Source organism: Anser brachyrhynchus, assembly GCF_964034855.1.
Source record: "Anser brachyrhynchus genome assembly, chromosome: 1".
Taxonomy (NCBI): domain Eukaryota; kingdom Metazoa; phylum Chordata; class Aves; order Anseriformes; family Anatidae; genus Anser; species Anser brachyrhynchus.
This window is the reverse complement of record NC_137694.1, coordinates 115,990,625-116,016,133: the sequence shown is the minus strand read 5'-3', so window position 1 is coordinate 116,016,133 and position 25,509 is coordinate 115,990,625. Positions and strand designations below refer to the sequence as shown.

Below are 25,509 nucleotides of genomic sequence, written 5' to 3'. Positions count from 1 at the left end.
AAATGCAACATATTGAATATTTGCAGCAAACTCTCTAGGATCGTTTCATCAAAGAAAAGTGGAATGGAAAGAAAAATCTCAGGAAAAAAAAAATTTGAAATGTTTTCCAGTTCGTTTCAAGAAGTCATGAGATGTTATGAATGTTATGGTGTCATGAGATATGAATAGAAAATAAAGGAATAAAAAATCATCAAGTTCTTCTCTAGAAATTATCTTCTGTGCTCTCTCTGGTGTAATTTTGGAGGAACACTAGTTTTTTGTTGAATAAAAAGCACCTTGTATGACATATCTCTTGCTCAGCTCCATATCTATTTTCCATTTTGGTCTTTCCTTATCAGCTGTATGCTCCACAAATGGAAAAGGTCCCAGCAAAGATCTGACACAAGAAGTTTGCTCCAAACACTAGAAAAGAAGCATTAAAAACATGTATCACAGGTCCAGCCACTAGAGGGGACAGAAGACACTCAGCCAGAGCAGTACATGAATAAGCGAGCAGAAGGCAGTATGTCCTGTATGTAATCAACTCTAATGAAATTGTTTATCTAAAACCCCTTGGAAGGGCAAAATGGAAAACACAGACACAACATAGAAATGTTCTGCCTTAAAAGTAGGTACCTGCACATAGCATTTAAACTCAGCGATAAAATTTTAACTTTCAAATGTGCAAGCCAGGGAAGCATAAAGACTCCAGTCTCAAAAATAAAAAATATAAAATAATAATAAGTAAAAGAAAAGGGCCTGCCTGGCTGTTCTGCAGACAGAATGCTCCTGGGAGCAGAGTGTGATAATTAAATTCACACTAGCGCTCAATTTTCTAGGTGGAAGAAGCTCTGCATTTTCCTCAGACAATAGAAACTGTAATTGTACTGCTTCCTTCTCCCAGGCACTTCCCTCCAATTCAAGAAATAAACAAAATCAATACAAAGTTATAGGATGAAGTTTTGGTTTAACACCTAAATATACGTTTATTCCCAGGAATAATCTTACCATTTACCATGAAAATTGCAGCCTACTTTCTGTGTTCTGCAGTGAAAGTTTATAGACCTACACAGCTAACTAGGTCTGGTAGTGCTGGAAATTGTAACAGAAGATGAGCACTGGGTGTGCTTGAAAACACAAAATTTTAAGGAAAGATTCTGGAAAAAATAACAACATGAAATTAAAGTAAAAATAGTCACAGTAAATAAAATTGCAGCAATGCCAAAATGCTTAACTTTGTAATTCCACAAAAGGAAAGATTTAGCTTCTCTAAGGTCTGAGACAAAGCTTAAAAATGAGAAGGAGAAGGAAGAAACATGAGAGGTGGAAAGGGAAAATCACTAATATTCAAAGGAACCTTCAGTTTTAGGGCTATATTTTCAGACCATAACACTTTGTCCCTTGCCCCCAGAAATGCTGCTGTTGACAACTGCCACTTTTGCTCAACAATGTCCCAGTAGCAACCACATGGCCAAGTGCCATTTTTAATATATTCTCCACAGGTCAAGTAGCTGAACTCTTACCTTCTATATGGCATAGGCCACTTGTTTCCTTTCTCAGCACATGGTTCTGTTTAACTTCAATCAAAAGGGTGTCCTTAGTGTTGGAGCTTTTGGGGGGAGGACTTAGTTTAAAAGGTATTATTTAAGGTAATAAATAATTTAAGGTAAATTAAGAAGATAGAGCTTGTAGAAGGGAAAGGAGAACTTTTTTACTGAAAAAGAATTACCTAGAAGAGTACACCTGAGAGGAGGTGACTGGATTTATAGTGTATGCACTAGGTTAGTACTCAATATAAATCTGCAAACTGCCTCATCTGAAATGCTATGGCAGGCTGACAGATTGCACAATAGAAAGAAGACGTAATATTGATACTGTTAACAGCTACCTTGGCATGAATAATTACATTAATACCAGGTACTGACTGCTGAAAGACATTGTTTAGACAATGTCTGGGTAGTAAACTGTATTTGAAAAGGCAGACCAATATCTCAGCTGTGACTTCTCCGATTTCTCATTGGCTGTTACTAATTTATCCTCTGTGATTTACACCATCTACAGTCCAGACATTTAAGAGTCTTTCAAAGCTCTACTTTTGCCCACAAGTACAAAGCTGAATAGCTGCTGAAGTATTTAGCATGTTTGGTGAGGAGAGTTTACCATCTGATAACTTAAAATGTTCAGGGTGCTTTTACTGATAAATTACATTAGGATGACCGGTACCTTGACAACTCTTTTGGAAATAGTGCAAAATTCAGAAAAGACCATGAAAATATAAGACACTAAGATGTTATCGATTTCCACTATTTCTGTAACTAAAACCTGTGCTACATAGCTCTAAAAATAGAAGGAGCTATAAAAATACAAAGAAAAATGACAAGAGAAAAGAAAAACAGAACATGCAGATTGCCTTTACATTCAGAGGCATCCCAGTGCAACTTGGAAATCAATTATATTTCTCTTTTATTTTAGACAGAAAAGTTATTGAAGATGAAAAGCCTAGTGAAAAGAAATAAAAAACAAATCCCAGCACACAACCTGAGAATTCTTTGCTGATTTATTCCATTGCAACTAACATATTATTATGTCTCACATCTATTAAACTCTACTTATGGTTTTTACCTCTTTGAAACCCTTCATCTATAACAGGCTCTCTCCATTTTCAGAGCATCTCATTTTTCCACTCCAAAGGACTACCATACATCCACCAATACATAAACAGAAGAAACCATAGATTGTAAGTAAATGCTAGTAATAACCCTAATCAACAGACTGAGCGGCACATTCGTCTCATATTGGTGGTTGCAAGGCTCAACAGAAAAAACAGAATGTTTTCAAAGAATCTAATACTTCAAATATTCCTTTCCATATAAGAAGTTTCCCTAGAATTTGCAACTAGCAGAAAGTCTGATTGTCCTCATCAAAGTGGATCTATTAAAAATAAATATTAACATGGCCATTAAAATGAGGGAATAATTTGTTACTTTTACACAATTTTATCAAAATATTCAGGACTATATAAACCACCAGCAGAAAGATCCTAAGAGGATCTTTTTACTTGTCTCCATAGTAGGAATAGGATGTTGTAAATCCTTGCTCTCCTTGCAATATTGAAATATTTACATTGACAGTATGTTATCCTTCCTCAGTTGCATTTCTCTTTGGTTTTGCACTATGAAAGTTCCTTTATAGCTTTTGAAGAGAGACAATGAGTATAAACTAGAGATACAGATGCTTCTGAGTCTGTATGAAAGCAGTGAAGTGCTCTGGGAGGACATGTATGCAAGGAGTGTTTAAGAGTACAGCCTTCCACATCCATGTGTGAGAAGTTTTGCAGCCAATCCTCAATCCAGTGCACCAGTTTCTTAACTTACACACAACTTCCTATTAACATAATGCTAAGACAGATAATGCTAAACCCACCTCTGATCTGCATTGTTCAAACACATCCGTAAGAGCCCAACAGCTCCAGAAGCATTGGAATATGTCAGACTTTCAGAAATCAGCAAACCCTTCAGAGTGAGGCCAGATTTTCCAGTAATCTTGCAAATTATATGAGCCAGTGTAAATCCAAAGCAGGAACTTGCATGTATCTCCTCATGTTAAAGTCACATAGAAATGTCAGAGAGGTTTCTTGTGCCAACTCTCCTAAAAGACACCAGAAAGCACATCTTCATTCCCTTTCCTTCTCTATTGACTGTATTTGTGAGCAAGCCAAATGGTATAGAAAAGTCATTCTCACTATTTTAACAAGACATCTGCATATAGTTCCTTTCTTTCATTTTGTTTATTGAATACAAGCTGGCTTTTGGGTTGTCAAACACTCCTTTGGGGAAGCCCTAAAAAATTAAGAATCACCACCCTGTAAGTAGGCTGGGCGACAGAGTCAGTGGGAAGAGCTGTGTGAGCTGCCTTTCCCCTGTCCTCCCATCTGCACACATGGCACTGAGCAGACCCACAGAGATGACCAGATAAAGCCAAGGTCCTTTCACCAGGACAGTTACTTTTTCCTACCTGCTGCTCTTTTCTTGAGAATTAAGGGTAGAGCTTCCTTTTCAGCATACAGATACAAGTGGAAAACAGCCACTTGCCAAGTATACCCACTGTGTAAACCCCCTATATGCATTACTCCTGTGGGCAAGAAGCTTCCCACTCCTCCTCCCCTGCAAGCCTCCCTGCCCCATGCATCCACTGCTTGAAATTAGAAGGCACAGTGAGCCCAGGAGCACCTACCAGCACCTGGATAGCCCACAGCATGGAGTTTGGCAGAGCCTCAATCATGGGAAATAATCTTCACAAAGTTTACCATGTTACAGAGGCAGTTTTTACATTCTGTCTCCTCTGCACTTGTGCCTTGTAAAAGTAAAAAAACGGTCTCCCAGACCAGGAGTGCTACAGCTAGGAGCTTGGCTCCCCCTTTCTGATAATTGCTGACTCCCAGCAGTCAGTGCCAAACCCCAGCACACCGGCAGCATATCTTCTGCAAAAGCACCAGGCCCAATTCAGCAAGAGCCACTTCGACAAAAGTGTGAAGGTGCCACAGGTACAGAGTGTGGCAGGGGGAGGTTCATCCTGTCCTTTGAATCTGGAAACACTTTGAGCACTTAATCCCATAGCACAGGACTTGAGGCCAATATCGGGTCCAGCCCCAAGTGCCTTCCGGGTCACAGATCCCACACTGCATGATTGTCACTAGCCCTGGCTTTACATATGAAAACAGAGCACAGACCTTCCTTCCTATGAATATCAGCTTATTTTCCAGCTCAAAATTTCTTAACCAGAGGCCATCAGTTTCATTTCATTTTTAAGTAGGAAGAGAATGAAACAGGACTGAAAGCAGTGGTGGCTTCATGAGGAGGTGGTGGAGAAAAAAAAAAAAAAAAAGCCAGGAGTCCTTTTGATTAAAAGGTCAAAAAGGTCCTTTAAAGCCACTGAATCTGATGCCCAGAACAATTTATCCCCTGGAATTCCACACTGAAATTGTTGGTTGAGAAATATACATAATAAATAACATATATATATGTATTTACATACATATATATATGTATATATGTATATAATAAAATATAACTTCTCTTAGGGGGGATCCCAGGCTGCCTTTCTTTGTGTTAATGATCCTAGGATAACACCACAGATAATTAAACATGTTCAGCCTGCCAAAGAAAGGGAGCATTTTGTGAACAGCACCGAGCACTGCATTTTCCCTACTGACAAGGAGATAACATTATACATTGCTGCCTCCAACAAACATACTTACCCATGTGTTAATCTGCATTTTTTTAGCTCTTATTATTAATTTTGCCTGAACCCATAACATCAGCACATTATGTTAAACAGTACTGAGAGGACAGACAGGATGAGAGAAGAATCAATGTTCTTTATCAATTTGACAGGCTGGCTTTACAGAGACAAGTCATACAATAATGTTAAGTATAAAAACAAATAATAAAGGTAATTGCAAGAGAGGGGTGGTGAAAGCAAGCAAGTCAGTCAGTTTGTTAAAACAGATCACAGATGAAAACCAAAATGTTGCCCATTTAGCCACAGCATCCCTGCAGTAGGAACTTGCAGTTAATTTGCATGTGAACAGTATTACACTTTTACTGCCTACACTCAGGTCAGCCATGAAATGCTGAAATCAGTTGTAACTAACAGACATTTATCACAGTCAGCTGTCATTAATGGCTTGCCAGATGTTGCTAGCAGAGCTTGCTCTATAGAAGACAGTGGTAATAAATACTTTATCACAGTGAAGGTGTAGTGCCTGTCATGTTGCATGCTGGGGACAGTCCTGCAGCAATTCAGGGCATCGGCTCCTTCTGCAGCTCAGAGCTCAACCTGGAGGTTAACAGAGAAACGGGGTTGCATCTTCCTTGGTACCTGCACAAGTCACAACCAGTGTGAGTCGTTACGCATTTCCTTGCTCTTTCTGAAGGTCTGTGAGTGAGATTATCTCTGTTGTATTGCATTATTATAACACTCTTATCCGGGCCTCCTGCCCAGTTTTTGTAAGCAGGTAAACCCTACGTGCTCCCTCAGATCCTGTCCACCAAGAGAGGCCAGCTGTGGCTGGGGAAAGGAGTGCTTTTTTCATCTTCCTTTAGAGCTTCTGATCATTCCAGATTCTCTGGGAATGCTGATTTACAAACTCACTGCTCTCTTGGGTTTCAGAGGAAAGCAGTAAAGTGGGGACTATCTCCAGTCTGCTGACAGCCACAAACATGAGGCAGAAGGAAATGTTTGCTCTGCTGCTGCTCCCTGTTGCCTGCTTGGAGAAGCATCAGAAAAAAAAAAAAATCCAATGCAGCTTCATACACTGGCCTTTCAGAACCAAGTACCAACTGCACAAACTGCAGAAGGAGTAACGGCCCCAAAATAAAGGGGTTAGTCGCCATTTCAGAGCTCAGTATCTGATGGAAAAAAAAAAATGTTTGTATACAGATAAGGAAGAAGTTCCTATGTGTCTCCCCCACTCTTCCTGAATACGTATTCATTGCTTTGTATTCTACATATCTCAGGTCCTCATTATTCGTTTCACACATGACTCCCACATATTCCATGTAGATGGAAATAAATATGCATTTGCTAACACAAATAAGGTCCATATTGGGATATACGGGAGGTGTGAAAGTCAGAGACAAGCTCAAAATCTTAATCTGATCCTTAAAAAATTATACTAATAATGATAAAATGGTCAGAGTAAACTGGTAGATTTTTCACTCTTCTACCCACACATTATGTCTGGCTAATGCTAACTCTCAGCCACACTGACCTTTCCACAATTAATATTTCAAAGAACTTTTCTTCTAAAGCCTTTCTTTAAGCATCACCTTAGATGTGCCTGAAAATCACATCAAGACATATGCTACAAGATATTTTTATGGCAAATAGCTTATTTACAGGACAAATGATGTTTTAAGTATTCTAGCTTAAAATCTGTTTGTATGGGTCAAACTCACTAAATATTTTTCAGCTACATATTTTTTTAACTTTTTTTCCCAAGGTGGAAAGTATAGCCATCATGTACAGAATCTGTACTATACTTGTAGGTTAGATTAATAAGGAAATGTGGGTGGCATTCCCAAGAGAGTTAGGAAAAGCTAATACCTTTCTTAGCCCTCCTTCACCATTCCTCACTCCCAAAACCTGTTGTAGGCACCAGTCAAAAAAAAAGCAAGCAGCCCAAGTCCAAATCCTGTCTTTGCTTCACTCAAAGGCAAATCCAAATCTCACCCCATATAATGGCCATGTATGTTTAACACTAAAAAAATAAAATAAAAAAGAGAAATGTTTTATGAATGGCACCTGCCTTTACTCCTCCCTGCCCTATGACTTTTCAGAGCATTCAGTTATAAATACAAACTATTTTTATTTATAGGCAGGCAGACTAATTCATCAGATCCTACTTTTTATTTCCAAATATTGTGAAAAATATCCTATCCAAATCAATCTATGTACGTTTTCCTTTTATCAGTTCAGTCACCAATCTGAAAGACAGTTGTGTACAAAAATCATACTGTGAAGGCAAATGAGGATATATTTTCAAAGTCTGAAAAGAACTGATCAGATTGCTTCTGCATACTACCCATTAAAAGAGAGAACTGCTTTGAAATTTTGATTTTTGCCAGGAAGTTCCCTGTGTCCATCTTACTCGCTGCTGGCTAATTACCACCTTTGTAGACAATCTACATGGTGATATCTCCTTGGAAACTAGCAAGGCTAGGAAAAAAAATGTCTCTGTATTTGAACTCAGAAATCATTTTATAGCAATGAAGTAAGGTCCAATCACCTCTGATGTCAAGTCATCATGGTATTTACATGAGCAGGAAAATCATCCAATCAGAACAGAAAAAAAATATCTTTCTTAGCATCTGTCCGCATCTTATGAACCGCTCATTAACCTCAGAGTTTTGTCAACGACTTCAGAAAGAGAAATATATACATTATAGAGTTGGGAGAATAGAAGAAGTGCCCTACCATGCCAGCATAGAAAGAACACATAAGCCTAGTGGTCCATTCCCCCAAAACTCCCACTGCAACCCCAACCCCTCTGTTAGTGCTCTCAGAGGCAGCGTCCCTTACATGCCCATGACAGTGCCCAGACATTTCATTCTGCCTGTCAACTTTCCCCCCACATCACTGACATCCCAGGATCCTCGTTCCTTTCCGATACACTCATGTTCACTGATGTTCCCACATCAGCACACATACTGGGAAAGCAGAATCAGACCTCTGGGAAGGTCTTTAAAGGTTTTTTTTTATTATTATTATTTCATTAAAAATGAATCCATGTGCACTTTTACGTGCCCTGATTGAAAGTCCTCTCCTGTAGCTGCTGTCCCTGTTGAGAAAGCCTGGCCACCTACAGAGCCACCAGTCACACCCTTTAGGTCAGCCAGGTGAGCTCTTATTGCGTTTGAGCTGCTGGGGGACTCAGGCACCACAGTGGGCAGCTGAACCCCTGCATCATTCCTGGCAAAGCATTACCCTTCTGCCGCTGGCCTCAGCCTCACAAATGGGCTTTGAGTTAGTTTTAAACAGAAGCAAAACAGAAACCTAACCAACACACAACCTAATTTGTTTGCAAATGTGCCACTCATTTCATGCACAGAAAGCAGATCTGAAGCAGCCAAGCTCTATTTTTACCATCTTGGTTTTCCATTTAATTTTGGTTTTGGGTGCACAAGAAGTGTGTTCTTGTTACCAGCCTATTCATTAATCAAAAGCTCTCTTCCATGGGCTCAATACTTTTATTTACTGCACAGAAGCTCTTTTCTCTTAAAAAGGTCAGCTTCTTTTACAACTATTTCTTTAAATGAGTCCGACTACATGTACCTGACTACAAAAGACACAGAATTCACAATTTATCCCAACATATAGCTTCATGTAGTAGTTCTAACAAGAGCAACCTGTATTTCTGATGTCTATGAGCAAATCCCTGAAAGAAAGCTCATACATTTCATAGGCAAATTTTCTCCCTACACAAATCAGGGGATATATGAAAAGCAGAACAACTCTTTTCTCTCAAGACATCTCAAAGCTATTAAAGCTTTGAATTATTTGTGCTCATGCTGAGCTTCACTAGCTTCAATAAAGATAGATGGGCTTTGCTAGCTGAAGGCTAATGTACCATCCAAAATGTCCACTATTTAAAAAATATACCAGTTCAGTCTATTCTGGAAAGACCCATACATTCTGTGGAAAGAAAATTTGAATCCACACTAGGATTTTATTTTTGTATTAAACTATAAATTCAGCCATCCAGAATCAAATGCCATTAAGACTCCTTAACGGATTTGCAAAAACTGCATGTTGTGTTCTAGCCAGCTGGGATAACAGGAGAACCCAGCACTGTCAAATCTTTCTGTTTGTTCAGTAAGGTTCAAGTTACCCTCAAAGTACATTACTTTTAGAGAGTCATAACATGGAAGCAACCCTGGTGAATGATGAATAGTTTTCAGTCAGACTGGAAAAAAAAAGAAATATATATATATATGTATATGAAAAATTAAGAACATAACTAAAAGGTTTTTAAGTATTTTTTAACAAAATGGAAAGGGGAAAAAAAAGAAACAAAAACAAAAAGAAAACCTTTACCCAGACCAAAACAGGCATTACAAAATCTTCAATATAATCCCTCCATTTTGAGTTTATTTATTTAATCCTTCTTAACAACCTTATTTGTTGCCTAAAGCTAGGTAAAAAGTTACTGTGAAAAAGGAGTGAAAATCTGAATCCTAAAACTGTTGCTAAAATGCTCTTAGACTTCAGTATTAATTTCACAAACAAAATATCACTGTTTTGAAACTCTGAAATTAGATGTTTTTTCCTTCACAAAATATTTTGGAAATTCCTGTTGGTTAAATTGAATTAATCTTAAGAAATATTTTGGTGCTTATAGTTCCTTTTTGTTACCTACTTCCCTATATATATATATATGAAAAAAAAAAAAAGGATAATAGCAGTTATAGCAATTTTAAAGCAACTCCTTTGATTCCTTCTTTTCAAACAAGTTTATAGACCTTTGTACTTTATTATGTAGCTTAAATGAAATAACAGTAAATGGTAGTTTAGGCACCACTGAATTGTTTATTTCAACATAAAGAGTTGCTATTTGTTGACATGGAAACATTTTTTGTGTGTTTTTGGCTTGTATTTTCAGTCATGTTGGACCTGAGATTGTACTTGCCTGAATATGTTTTTAACAAATTCATATGTAGATGAGAGTAAAATATCCTGTACAGCTGTTTCACATTGCAGCAAGTGCATGTGGCTTTTCTTTCAAAATAAACAAAGGTAAGAAAAAGTCTCGACTGAAACTAAATATGTGTTCATTCAATCTTTTGTTCTGCTTCAATTAAATGACTTTTTTTAAAAAAAAAAAAAAAAGCAAGAGTTGAGTCAGGTTTATTTTCTTGCACTACAATTTTCTTTGGAGACAAAGCTATGGACTCTGATCTAAACAAATCTGTCACTGAACATGGAAAGTCCTTCTATCAAACATGGGCATCAGTCAGATCCAGGCCATGACTACACTGTCTGAAAACAAAAGCATACATCCCTTCTGGCTCCAAGCAGAGTGGGAGCAATGTTTTTGAAGATATTTCATAGGGAGATTGTGGGAAATAGCTATCTGAGAAAAATATATTTGACTGTGAAAGGGTAGTTTTAGGAGCACCATTTATTGTACCTTCCTCTTATACAGATTCTTTGGCATCTGATAGTGTGGTTAACTCAGTCTGTTTTCATGACACTAGTAGGAATTTAATATTCCTGAGACCTCCACATACTTCCAAATTTTGCTATGCTTACCTTTCAGAATCTAACTGAAGATCTATAGGAGATCTAAAAACTTAAATATCAGCTAAAGTTTCAAAAGTGACTGGGAGGAGGCCAGATAGAGGTGATTGGTAAGGACCATTTCCTTAGGAAATATAGTTAATGTACTATTCTGCACATACTGGTTCCAGGTTATAAAAATGCCACAACCTGAAACAAAACATTGATCCAGCTCAAATTATGAATTTTTTCTTTAATTTCTTTTCCTAAATGTCTTTTTAAATGTCACTTCCAGCTTTATTTCTCTTTTTTTTTTTTTCTCTGCAGTCTGTAAACTGCACAAAGTAGAAATGGGAAGTCAGTAGCAAGAAACTTGACATTTGTATTTCACTGCAAGTTCTTTTGGCAGAGAAGTGGATGAAGCCACTGATGGTTGCATTATTGAGCTTACAGAAAACAGCCAGAGCCCCGGTATAAACCACAGTAAAAAATGGAAAGAACATGGCATCTGTTCAGATAAATTGAGTGATTGTAAGAGGGATAAGTGGCAGGCCCCCAAGATAGTTTTTGTGCAGCAGTATTTGTATGGAAGAGTTTGGGTTTATAAGTTATACCGTTTGTATGAACAATGTCATCTTAACCAACAGACAAGCTTCATACATAAACCAAGTAACCACCATGAGAGACAGCAGCAGTCACAAAAACCTTGTTTCCCTACCGCCTATGAGAATAATCTTAGTAATTTTTTTCAAGTGTGCAATAAAGTTAAATTAAAATCCTGTCTGATTTTTGTAAGGGAGGAATATTTTGCTCCTCTGAAACACGTTGCCTAGAAGCAGAAGCCACTGAAATCTTCCCTTGACTTGCAAAGAAGTTATAATGAAAGAAATCTCCATTACCAGATAAAAAGCAAAATAAGTTCTTGACTGTTTCACTTTTCCCACTCTTTCCAATACTTTTTGTAACTTCATCTAACAGTAATAGCAGAAGGAAAACCAATACACTTAGGCAATGTCTGTGACCTGGGGGCAGCCTGTTTGGGGTATAGCTGGATGTAAACTGAGGGGAAAAAGAGAACGTAATTTAAGAAAGGGAGTTTTTAACATTTTTTCTTTCTTCTTTTGAGAATTGGGGGACAAGGGGAGGGAATCGGTTATCTGTACTTCAAAGTCACTCTGTTCTCTGCAGTCTGTATTTCTTGGAAAAGCAGACATAGCAAGTGACAGTTCGTTCTAACACAAACGTCTCATCTTCACTAATGGCTTTCTCACTGTTCTCCCAAAGCCTTGCTTCTCTGGAAAGCTGCTGGTAGGCAAAATCAGCTGCAAAGTAGCAATCAATCCACTTTGTATCACAGCACACACGCACACTGCTCACAGCACCAACACCACGTTGTCTTACCAGCAGAAGGTTGTCTTGACCTAGGGAAAGTTTACTCAGTGTAGGTGACGTTTTGCAGAGGAAAGTTAAACACTCAATTTCGTTTCCGATCCTCTAAACCTAAGCTGATCAGATCCAAGATCTGGATCAATAACATAGTATCTTCTGCCCGTTTCTGGAGGAAAGTACTATAAATTCCTGCACTTGGTCTGCAAGCTTACTTCACTGCATAAGTTACTGACTTCAGTGGACTGGTACAGCATATTGATGGAATCAAGTTCTTCCTTTCTGACAAAAATACTCTTCTCCATTCTTCCTATGCCTTATACTTATGATAGTTCATTGATCAAAGAAAAGAGAGCTGTCAGGGTATGTCTGTGCAGCAGTCAATATTGTTGCAACACCTGCTGAAGAAGCTGTATGAATATTCAGGCACAGAGCTGTCTCAAGGTTTTTCAGCAATGCAGGAAAAAAAAAATGTATACGGCTGTCCCAAGGATGAGGATTCGAGTAAAACCACTCTTACTTCAGGAACTGCGGGGGGGGGGGGGGGGGAGGAACTGTCTCTGATAGAGTTGGGAGAGAAAACTACAGGGAGAGGGAACTGCTGGCTTCTCCTGTCAACAGGAAAGTGGGAAAACTGTTGGTTGCAATTCCTTCCGAAGGGTCTATTTATCTCCACCCTAGTGACTTAACTGGGCAAATAGACTGACTAGTACAACAGCTGCCTGCCCTCATTTCTAAATATTTAACATACTAGAATAGACTCCAGATCCCTGATCTACTATGCTAAACAAAAGAAGGTCAGGAATTGTTCTGCAGCCTTGCAAGCAAGGGATATGGACCACCCATATCATGCTGCAGGGCACTTGGTCCTGAAGTCTCTGTTGCACACCAAGGTTATATGTTGCTTGAGGCAGATGATGGCATGAGGGTCTGTGGAGCTGCTTGAGGCAGCAAAGCCTGCTTGGATAGAGTCGGACAATGAGAGTAAAAGAAGCCAAACATGATACATTCTCATCCGTGCTATCTAATGGGAACAGTACCTGGCACATACTATCAAATCCCAAACCACTCCCGTGTATTGTCTCAGAGTACTATTGGCATGGCCTGAAGCCAATATGGGCAGAAGGCTAATATTTAGCAATATGCATAATCAGCACTGGACAGGCCAGCCAAGCTCCTATTCACACTTCAGCCTCCAGAAATAACCAGGAGAACTCCACAGATGTCAGTGACATTACAGTTGCAGAATTAGATGTGTCAATTATCTGTACAAAATATCCAGCTGATCAGTTAATTTTTGTTTCTAGAATTTTCAGTTGGGAAAAAAAAATATGGAAAAAAATCATAAGAAGGGACTAATTCTCCCAATCTCTAATCAAAAACTTGAGAACTTTCTTTTTCAATGTACTCAGTAAGGAAAATACATACAGCCCTCACAGAAATTCCTCGGAAGCTAAAAAAAAATCAACAGCTAAGATGCAAAAGAGATGCTATAGATAAGATGGATAGATAAGATGAGATAGATAAGATGCTATAGATAAGATGAAGCCAGACTTCTCAGAAGTGCATCAGGAAAAACAAGGATCAATCTGCACAGGTTACAGCAAGGGGAACTCCAATAGGACACAAAGAAAAAATGTTTCCAATGTGAAGGATACAGCACTGGAACAGGGCCCAGAAAGGCTTTGGAAACTCCTATCCTTGACCCTGAGTTACATCATCCAACTTTGAAGATGGTCCAGTCTAGAGCATGGGTTTGGCCAAGAAACATTTAGAGGTGCATTCTGACCCAAAATGTTCTATGATTTCAAGACATTTTTTAAATTTTGTTATTCAATTTCCAGCAGTTAGACCATGTAAACACAAAGTTTTAAACTAACACTCAGGTCAATATACTTCATTCTTTCTCCTTTTCTTGGTACAACTCACAGAAATGGAACTGTGAGTTCTTAGTAAATGTCTGAAGAACTACTGGAACTTACAAGTAAAAATTTTGGCATTAGCATATATGATAGTAACTAGCTGAAATAGCTGTAGTTTAGTGAAAAGAAACCCTTCAGGGAGCACAACAGACAATGGCACTTTACAGAAATTCTGGAAGATATACATCTGAAGCAGAGGCATCAGAAGGGAAACATGTGGCCAGCTTTTGCAGCTATTAAGGCCTGTCAGCACTCTGAATCATTAATGATCCCTATTATCTCTACTACAACAGTTGTCATTAGCTTTACGACGTGCAAATAGTAGAAATGAGACAAGGGCTCCTGTTGCCCAGTGGCATGATTCAGGGACACCTGCATTCTCTCTGCCACTGACCTTGCTCCACTGCTTGCAGCAGATGTGGTGATCATACGCATTTTCCAAGTGCACAGATGCTTTCTTTCTATGTTTCCCACCTTCTCAGAAGAGAGGGAGCTTCTGAGGAGGCCATTCTCTGCATTGGCTATGGATGGGACAAGAACGCCGTAGCAAGAGAGACTGAGGTCTGATTTTTTTCAAAAGAGGTAGTGTACTCCTCTGACTTCTTTGTATGTTGCTATGAATATGTGGCATGCCAGAGTCTCTGATTTTAATGCCAGCCTTGCACACTCATCATGAGCAGCCATCTTGATTGTGCTTTCCTTGTAGCTTTCCAGTGTCTACTTTTCCATTGGTACACAAGTGGAAAGGGTAGCCATGAAAAGATAGTGAGCACGAGATAAAGATGATAGACCATCTGCTGCACAGCATCAGAGGGAGTTTTAAGTTGAACATATAGTTAATGACAAAGATGACTTGCACTGTCCAGGGGAATTTGATGAATAAGAGCATGGCATAAGCCATACTGTATCTGTGATATCAGCAATAACCCACAGATATGCTGAGCCTGCTCAAAATAATGGCACTTAGACTGCACTGAACTGGGCCCCCAGAAAACAGCCTGGATTGGCTCTAGTCACTACATATGTAAGGGGGTCAATGGCCAGCACATATGCTGAAGTCAAAAACAACAGGTAATTTGTGTAGGTCCACACACTTTTAGGGAAAACCTCACATAGTCCAGAACTCCAGCTTGAGATTTTCTGGAAGTCAAAAGTCTCGTAAAAATGATGTATAACTAGACTAATCAGACAAGAGCAAAGGCAAACTGGATTTTCTTCTAGGAGAATAAGGAGCAGCAAACTCTCCTTATACTAGAAATCTATTTTTAATGTCAGGCATTTGCACAAGAGATGAGTCTGAATTAACATTGATTCCAAGCACTCAGAATTCAGGTAGTAAACAAGTTTCATAATCCAGTTTGAGGTTCCTAGCTTAAAGAAAGGCAAATGATGTTGATAATTAACTGCCTCCACACATCTTTGCAGGTTCAGAATCTGTAGCCTTTTTATACTTAACCACACACATAACACAGCCTAGGATGTTTGGCTTGCCTGTGCTTTAAATGAAGCTACATGTAGCAAAGCAGATGTAAAAACAGCATTCTGGAGCCTTTAGTGGTAAATTTTGTGTCAAAATTGGTTAGAAACAAATATAAAAACTACAAGGTCAAATGATTGCCAAAAATGGAATCATGTTTTTTAAATTCACGTATCAGCATCATTTTTCATCCTCCATAATAAAAAGGTCAAGAATTAGGAATTCATGAAAATGTTCGTACTATGGAGAGGCAAAGTGTTACTCAGACTGATTTTTTTTGCAACTCTACAGGCTTAAAAGAAATGAAAATAGTAGAAATTTATTTCTACTGAGTTGGGTAAGAAGGCATTAATGAAGCAGGTAGCATGAAAAAACAAGGTGTCATCTTTACAGCCATTTTTCTAATTATAAATATACTTCAATTTGCATTTATTTTCTAGTGAAAACTGCAGCTGAAATAAATTTAAATCATATTCATGCTCTCTCTGAATTTATATTTATGATCCTACGGGTGCAAATAAGTAATTTGGCACTTGAAGAAATTTGACAAGTCAGTGTTTATTGAATAGTTCAACATTTTAAAATGAGAAATAGACAATGTTCCCAGCTGAGTGAATAGGCAATCTTTCATTGATTTCTACAGCACAGGACCAGATCCTAATTTATTTCTTTTTCAGAGGAAAATCTGCATTTTTGATAATGACTACTTACAATTGTTAGCTGATTACAAAAGGCTCCTATTTTTATTTTTTTTTCTGTAAATAAGGCTTTCTGTCCTCATATCAAGTGGTGATACAGAGTCTCACAGTACAGACTACCTGCTTTCACTGAGAGGGATACAGCCTGAGTTCATCAAACAAGCAAATCCCCCTCTATTCCAAGAATATCTGTTCTTGTGCCCTCGATGCTCATCAGACTGAGATTCTACAAAGCTCTTAAATGGTGACTAAAACAAACCAGAGATCAGGCAAAACATTTCAAAAGCTCCCTGTCTGCTTCCTCTGTCTGACTTCTTGCATCACATGCAAGAAAAGAAACAAAAAGACCTAGACTTAGACCAGAGTATTGAACATAGTGGAAAATCTCTTGTAGTGTGCAATGGTATGCATGACTTCTCTTGATGCCAAAGACTAATGGCCTTCCAGAGACAATAGGGAACAGTAATATCCACCTGGTACTGTCAAATATTCCATAGGTGCGCTCAGTGTCAGGAAATCTTGTGATCACAGCAAGTGAGAGGTGAACACTGAAGACTATTCACAAAAGGCAAGCTTGGACCTTATCAATGCAAACATCTGCTTAATTTAAAAGTTGCACTTGTCCTATCATGATAGTGAGGAACAACTTGAAGACAGAAATCACAGTCAAAACTACATCTGCACAACATTTGTATCTGTGTGATAAAGTCCATGAGAATAGTTTGTAGGTTGTAAATGATTTTTTTTTTCATTAGAGATTTTTTAATAAATTTGCACACAGTTTACAACTATGCTAGAAGAAATAAAATTAGTCTACTCAATTGCAGTGAAACTGTCACTGAACTGCCTATATCAGCTTCTATTGCAAAATGGTCAGTTACAATTTGTAATACTCTCTGTTGAAACATCTAATTATTTTGTAGAACATCCTACAGTCAAAATAAGCTATGAGCATTAAATTTAGACGAGTATGCTCTTTGCATGATTCCTTTTGGTTTGCGCTTATACAATATCATGACAAGATCTCTGAAGAACTACCAAAACACAAAAAGTTACATTGCTGATTATAAAACGATCACTTAACGATTATAGTAATATGTTGTGTTCACAGCCATGAAGGTCACGAAAGCATAAGTACAGCTCATAGTTTGTTGTTGACACTGGATTCCTGTCCTTCCACAGACTCTAAATTAAAATATATGCTTGGAAACATTGGATTGTGCCTTTCCAAGGCTGTCATAGAATAGACAAGGCTGGAACACCATCACTGGTTGCATTTTTACTAGAAAATAGAACACTCCTAAGCACTGCCTGTACGGTAAAATTCCTAGGAAAACCCCTGCTGTGGTTTTCTGTACTGAGTACACACAGTTCCTTGCTGCATTTCAGGTATTAGCATGGGACATGGACCATTCACAATGAGCAGACTAAATAAGCCTACCCTACTTTGAAAACAATGGGAGAGAAATAGTACAAATTTGGGCTGTACCACCACATTTAGCCTCCATGTTAAATAATAAGCCTGGGCACATTTAATTAACTGATATAGACACAGCCAGTATGTACTGCTATGATGAAACACAAATGAACTATTCAGGGACATATTTCAGAGAAGTCCTTCTTGTTATTTGCTGGAAAAATAAAACAAATCACTGAAATCTCATATGTGTTTCATGTACTTGCCTGAGAGACCCACTGGAACAGATATTTTGAACAGAGTATACGCTAAATTAGCATGGTATTGATACCTGGCCATTGTGGTGTTCAAACAAACATAATATTTACTGGGAGAGGGGGAAGTGTTCAAAAGTACCTTTTTTTTTTTTTCTGTGCAGATTAATAATGTGTATATATTTTTGTCAAGAAGAAAAATGGAGAGAGCAAAAATAGCTCTCAAGTGAGATAGCTGCTATTCACTCCCTTGTTCCTGGAACCATGACAGCCATTATATAACCAAAAAGAAAATTAAATGAAATAAACAGCATAAGCTAATTGGGTTTATATCAAGTAAAAATATAATTAGTCAAAGCATTTTGTGGCAAAGGCTCCCTCAATATGTGGCAGTTCCTCAGCCTCACTGGTGAACAGGGATCGTGCCATGTGTTTAAAACTTATTCATCAAGCATTTCCATGGAAACATACAGATGCACATTCCTTGAATCACTTACTTCAGGAATTGCTGCTCCCGTGGTTCACTCTGTAATGAGAACTCTGACCACCCAGTGATGAGCTGTAGTTCTGACCTAGAAACCTCCCCATACAGGTGTTTTTGGGGTCTCATTGTAGAGGCATTTGGGTGAGGGAAAGAGTAAAAAGGCATCTTACATAAGGAAAAAAAAAAAAAAAAAAAAAGGAATTTAAAAATTAGTCTTAATTTTGCCTCTCAGAGACAGCCTGAGAGTTGAGAAGTGGCAGCACTGGAAAGAGCCTGAAGAGTTTACAAAATGGCCAAATGCCTCCAGGGAGATTACAATGTCTGCAAGACTGTTAGGTAGATGATATACTGAGAGAGACTTAGGTTAAATGAAGTCACTGGGTTTGGTTGTTAGCTGTCCTTTTATGTATACAGGCAGGATCCATCTCTGGTGCCACCTCTCAAGTCTGAGGAAAATTCTCACATTTTAGGAGACCCCTTACAGTGACAGTGGCAGCCCACCAACGTGTGCTAGGAGCGCAGCAGCTCCTTGCTTCAGCTACAAAACCTATGGCTGCTTGAGAAAACATGGCCCTTAGCTCTGTCACTCATCTCATGTACCATAAAAGTCAGGTAATGCTGGTTATGATGCACAAGGGTTTCATCAGCACAAAGCATTTTGAAAGCATGAGAAAAATTTGTTGTGTGAATAAAACATGCTTCATTGCTAGGAAGTACTTCTATAAGAAATAAACACCTTATGCAAAGCAGGTTAGATGGGTGCAGCATATGACCGGAAGACATCCCTGGGATGGGTACATCCCTTCAGATTTCTCCTGATGCCACTAATAAAATCAGCACCTGTTTCCCCTCCCAGGCCTGTTAAGGTTTTTAATACACTTAGGTCTAGGCTATAGTTGCCTTTAGTATCAGGTACAGACTCAAAGACAACAGGGGACACCTGCACCTTGCTTGTCTCTGTGCTCACGCCAGCCTCTAACAGTGAGGGGAAAGCAAAATATTCACAATGCCTGAACCATAATGGACCACATTAAACCAGCTTTACTCATCTAACATACATGGCATTAAAGCTTAAAAAGCCAGAGCCTTTGTAGGCTGTTCATGAGTATTTCAAGAGTTTGTTACTGCAGCGATGTGATAGCTCCTGTGGACTGAAATTTCCTTAGGCACAATAGAGTTAAGTATAAAGTGTGAAGCCCTAACTTCAAATTTTCTGGCTTTGGCTTAAGTCTGCCTCACAAGGTTCCTTTAATGCCTTTTCATTGTGTTTATTTCGTCATACATTATACAGCATTAGTGATAATCCAAGTAGGCACACTGTCACCAACTGGGATAAGTTCATCCAGAACTGACTGGTTTGGGACATGACTTCAAGTGCTGCCACTACAATCAGCCAAAATAATGCTATCTTAAGACACAGTGGCAAACTGAACAAGTGGCAGAGGATGGAGTATACAGTCTTAAAACACAGTATTGCTGCCAGGTTCCATGCTACTGCCAGCTTCTATGCCTTTCTTTTAACAAACAAGAGGCTGAACAAGAGGCTTGGCTGTCACTGGAGCAGGCCAGGAGAAAAGACAACCAGTCTACAGCCTTTTTTTTTTCTTTTTTGCCTCTTTTTTTTCTTTTTTTGCCTTTTTTTTTTTTCTGTGTGCTTCAGTCACCCCTAAAACTTTACAGGAACGTGCAATCTACCTCCACAGGGATAAATCTGCACATCTTGAAAAAGCTACAGGTACTATGAGACTCCACGGACAGTCTGCTACATAATACTTGCTGTGAAGAGTGAGAAACCAAAACAATGTTCGAGTCATACTGACCCACCAAGAGCAGCCCCCTGTGCAAGTCCCCTCTTTGGATAAGAGTCCAGTCCTTCCCCAGTAGATCGTCCACATGAAAGGGTTTGGGTCTGCTGCGCAGGACAGTGCAAAGTAGAGACACCCAAGCCCATTGGGTGCCAGAAATGTGACCACTGAGTCAGGAGGGAGCTTTGGTGGATTTATGCATTCATTTCCCAGCAGGGCCAAAGGTGGTCAGAGCCAACAGGAGCTCAGGGAGATGAAGCACTTCCCCAAACCAAGATGCTTGTGCCTGGCTCTCTGCTTGAGAGTCATCACCTGTAGCAGGACTGGGCAGCCCACTGCAGAGCCTGCACAGAAGTTAACACAGGATATAACTGTAAACAGTGGCTATTGCAGGGTGCATAGACATCATGCATGTCAACATCTTGATTGCTGAGCAAGGGCATCTCCATAAACTGGTGGTACAGTATCACATCAGTGTCATTTTGTTCAGAGCTAGGCATCCAGGCAGAGTAGGGAGGAGCCTTTTCCTTTCCCAGCCTGACAACAGAACAACAGCTATCCAGAAGGGAGAAAATTAAGAGTTCAAGAGCAGAAATTCCCACAGAAACAAGCCCCAGAGTGCAGAAGGGTTTCCAGTAAAAAGACAACAATTACCCAAGACCTCACCAGGTCCTCGTGTTCAAGCAAAATGCATTTGATTAGACCACTTTCCTCCTCAGTAAACTCTTCTCTCTTGTACATAAACATAACTTCATATACTAATGAAGCCATTTATCTCAAAATGCTGGGAAGCAAAAAGAAAAAAGGCAGTTACTGTTGTTTCTGGGTTTTATATTCTTGTAAGATACATACTGGGGAGCACTCTGTAGGCCCATGTCATTAGAGAAAAAGGTACACTTGAATTAAAGGCCACAAGCATACTGAATTCAAATGAAATCATGTTCTGAAGTACTGTATGTTTTACATTACTGGGAGAAGGACACACAGTTCTCTGTCTCGGCATCAGCAAGACATTGATTTTCTGAAGAAATGTGCTTGAATTGGTCTTGATATATATTACACCAAAGCCCACCTTTCCTTCAACAGGAATAGGACTAGCTCTTGCTGAAAAAATGTTTGTGGTTACTGTTCTTTTTTGTTTCTTTGTTTGTTTGTTTTTTGGTTTGTTTGGTTTTTTGTTTGTTGGTTTTGTTTTGTTTTGTTTTGTTTGAAAATCCTTAAACTTATTTAATACTTTCCCCACAGCGATGCAATTGATAGAAAAAAATACCTCAACAGTTGCTCATTTGCTCTGCTTATCTTGACTGAAACCCTCAAGCAAATCCATTTCCTCATTTCTATCTACTGTCTCCCAGATATTTCTTGGTGCATAAAAAAGCTCATTTATTAAACTATAACGGGGACAAGGGGAAGAAAGATTTATTAGAACACATCTTGCATAATTTAAATATGCGTGTAGATATACACACTGTAGGATGACCTCATAGATAGGAAAGAAGAGCATTTTCCTTCAGAGTATTTCTATTTAGCAATAAATTGAGGATGCTTAACATCATTTGACTTATGCATTTTGCATCTAATAGGTGACCAAAGAACTAGGATGATAATTTTATTTATTCATAGTGATATCATGTTGGTAATACAGGAAGAAGTTGTTTGTTAATTTAGAGAAATAATAAGAAAAATAATGTCTGCCTTTTTCTTGTTTGTTTGTTTTTAATGGCAGCTAACGTACTGGAAGAAGACTCAATGGAGCAGGACATAGAGAGCCCTGTCACTATTCATCAGCCAAAGTTACCCAAACAAGCTAGAGAGGATCTGCCAAAAAATCTAAACAAAGAATGTGCCAAGAGAAAAATCCAGAGGTATGTTAGGAAAGATGGGAAATGCAACGTCCACCATGGGAATGTCAGAGAGACTTACCGTTACTTGACTGACATCTTCACTACTTTAGTCGATCTGAAGTGGAGGTTCAACCTGTTGATTTTTGTCATGGTTTACACAGTGACCTGGCTCTTCTTTGGAATGATCTGGTGGCTAATCGCCTACGTGCGAGGAGATATGGATCATATAGGGGACAGCACGTGGACCCCATGTGTCAGCAACCTCAATGGGTTTGTCTCAGCCTTTTTATTCTCAATCGAGACAGAAACCACCATTGGGTATGGTTACCGGGTCATCACGGACAAGTGTCCCGAGGGAATTATTCTGCTTTTAGTTCAGTCTGTTTTAGGTTCTATCGTCAACGCTTTCATGGTTGGCTGCATGTTTGTGAAAATATCCCAACCCAAGAAGAGGGCAGAAACCTTGGTTTTTTCTACAAATGCAGTTATTTCCATGCGGGATGGAAAGCTGTGTCTGATGTTCCGAGTAGGAGACCTTAGGAATTCACACATTGTAGAGGCATCAATACGAGCCAAGTTGATCAAATCCAAACAGACAAAGGAGGGGGAATTTATACCACTCAACCAGACAGATATCAACGTAGGTTATTACACAGGGGATGATCGTCTCTTTTTGGTTTCACCACTGATCATCAGCCATGAAATTAACCAGCAGAGTCCTTTCTGGGAGATTTCCAAAGCCCAGTTGCCCAAAGAGGAGCTAGAAATTGTTGTAATCCTAGAAGGAATGGTGGAGGCAACAGGTAACATTTCTTATACTTTGTGTAAGGTAAATGCTTTAATTTTAGAAAGGAAAACCAGTGGTTTTGCTTCACTTTAAAGGAATCACTTCAACAGTCATTACATTTGCAAAAGGCATCAGTTATCTGGTTAGCATCAAAATTAAAAGCATGCCCAGTTTAATTGTCTGTTCCATCTTGCCTAATGAAATTAGTGTTGTTTCTGCTCTGTTTGGAAAATGGGATAGCATTTCTCATTTTCTAAATTTTTCACAGCATGTCACCCAGTTATTTGTCATTCTATTGCAGGAGCAACTCAACCACTAGGACTGTGTGGGATAAAATGCTTTAGAAAAAAAAATCATTACAAAACTCTGTTTATGATTAACATGGAAGTACCATAGTTCCTGCTGCTTCCAATCACCCATGGGTAACTGCAGAATAACTGCCTGCCACATGAAATTCCTAGTTTGTTTGGATCCAGTCAGAAGTGATAATGTGTTCAGTTTTCTCTTTTTGCTTGTTTGTTTGCTTGTTTTTGTTTTAACTTGTAACTTGGGGCTTGTTTCACTTCAGTTCACAAAAGATCTGTCTGATTTTGTATTTCACTGAGGCCCCCTACACACTGCAGAAGTGTACAGAACACTTAAAGCTGGTACATATAAATAAGGCATATTATGTCACCAAAGTCTTGTAGAGAGGCTGTTTGGTCATTAACTACAGTTATACAGCAGAACATCAGGTGTCAGTCTATGCAGAGAAAATAATGCTTGGAATTCACAGTAATGGACTAGCAATGTTTCTTCTTTGCATTAAAGCCAGAATAGTAGGAGGATGCTTTCTCTCAAACTGCTGTACCTACTGCAGTCAGAGTGCTGATTTAGGAGCTGCAGGGATGTTTTTCCTGTTAATGACAGCATCAATCTCTGAATTGAGTAAACATAAACAATACAAGGGAATGGTGATTAGGAAATGAAGAAATAATGTGCTTGGGGAGGAGGAAATACTGAGTAGAGAAATAGAAGAACTAGATTTGCCATTTTCCTCCACTACTGTAACAAAAGCTAGGAAAGTTTAAGGATGCAGATTACACTTCTCTGACAGAAGTATGACCTTCCTAACCCTGACTCATGTTTTGCAACTGGAGACAGGAAATAAAGAGCAGTCTCTTACCAGAACATGTGTGTGTGTTTCACACATCTATTATGTAGTGTCAGAAGAAAACTGCATTTGTCACCGTATAATAAACGTGTGAGACAAAAATGGAGAAAAAAAAAATGAAAGGAACTTGGCAGAGAATCTGAAGCAGTAAATGTAAAGCTTCCACATTTTCCAGGAAATAGGTGGCACTGAAGAGAAATCAAAGAGATGAAATGTTTACTGTTTCTGATACTTGCAGTAGGCACAAAGGTTTCAAACATCTGCATCACCTTTGGATGAGAAGATGAGAAAATTGCTGTTTTTTAGCTGAAACATTCTGAGATTTCTGTACTACAGTCAAACGAACTTGACAGCCCAAAGAATGGTAGATATCTCCAGGTTTACTGAACAATGTTTTCCAGAAAAATGATTGTCAAGTAGTAGGAGTATAAAAGGCATCTCACTGAAAATACATATAAGATCAAAAGACAGTATACTTCTGCAGTGTATCCAATGTAGCCACACTCACTTAAGCCTTGGAGTTTTTCGCTATTTCACCCTCCCACCCCTACCTCCTATTGACCCCTGCATAATCACACAGACCTCTATGCCCTCCTTTGATGCTCTGATACTGACCCCCATCTTCCACTCAGTCATTATCAGTTTTCACTGAAGAAGATTACCTCTCGCTTGAACTGGCAAAGCTATGCTAAAATTCTAGAAGTCTGGAAGAAGTCCATAGTAATAAAGAGACTGGACACAATGGTTTGAAAACCTGTTGAAAACAGGTTTCAGAAACACCAGGGTAAAGGTGTTACTCTGCAGCTGGATAGGCAGCTACATTTGCCATTCTCAGCTGCTGCATTTTGTTCTATTTGGGTCATCTCTCTAGCATGCATATAACATGAAATATGAGGGAGGGTGCCGTATAATGCTCCTTAACTGTGGCATCACGAAGACTAATGCCATAATTACTAGTACATTTTCTAAAACATGTTTGTGTGGTAGTTACTTGTGTTTTTCCACATGCATTGCGTTACTTTTGCTGAAGGTGCAACCAGGCCAACATTCCACCAAAACTAAACATTTTCATTTTTTATCTTTACAAATATTTTCCATTTACACACGCAAACAGTGAAAGCAAATTTTGGCCATCATATATTCACTTTTCCTTCTTACACTAAATGTAGAGAGAGAGCAGCAGGAGACGTTGCTTATTGCAACAATCTCCAACGCCGTAGAGCAAGCAACATACTACACATCACACCTTCCAACACTTCTCAAAGTCATAGGATACAGAAATATTAAAGCTAAAGTTAAGAATCTGTGACCTTAGCTATAGCAATATCATTCAGTATTGTTTTACATGGGACAAACACAGCTGGATATCATTATCTTACGCTATTCATCAGAAAAGTCACTATTATTTTTTTTCATTTGGTCGGTGACCAATTCTGATCAAGTGAAAATTACCCTTTCTCAGTTTTCAGAGTTTCCCCGCTCTGGCAACATTTATCTCTTTAATGAGTAATGAAGTAACATAGT

The 25,509-nt window shown here is 38.8% G+C and overlaps 1 protein-coding gene and 1 long non-coding RNA gene across 7 annotated transcripts in view; one reads left to right on the top strand and one right to left on the bottom strand.

Moving 5' to 3' along the window:
* The window catches only part of KCNJ6 (potassium inwardly rectifying channel subfamily J member 6), a 164,257-nt gene that overhangs the window by 98,270 nt on the left and 40,478 nt on the right, over nucleotides 1-25,509 (top strand). For all 5 annotated transcript variants that reach the window (XM_080594087.1, XM_080594084.1, XM_080594085.1 and 2 more), the window contains one exon: nucleotides 21,928-22,848. In XM_080594087.1, the coding sequence (XP_080450213.1) occupies nucleotides 21,951-22,848 (898 nt within the window). In that variant the 5' untranslated portion in view covers nucleotides 21,928-21,950. The remainder of the gene's footprint in view (nucleotides 1-21,927; nucleotides 22,849-25,509) is intronic.
* The window catches only part of LOC308196698, a 68,295-nt gene that overhangs the window by 23,524 nt on the left and 19,262 nt on the right, over nucleotides 1-25,509 (bottom strand). The gene's annotated exons all lie outside the window — the stretch shown is intronic.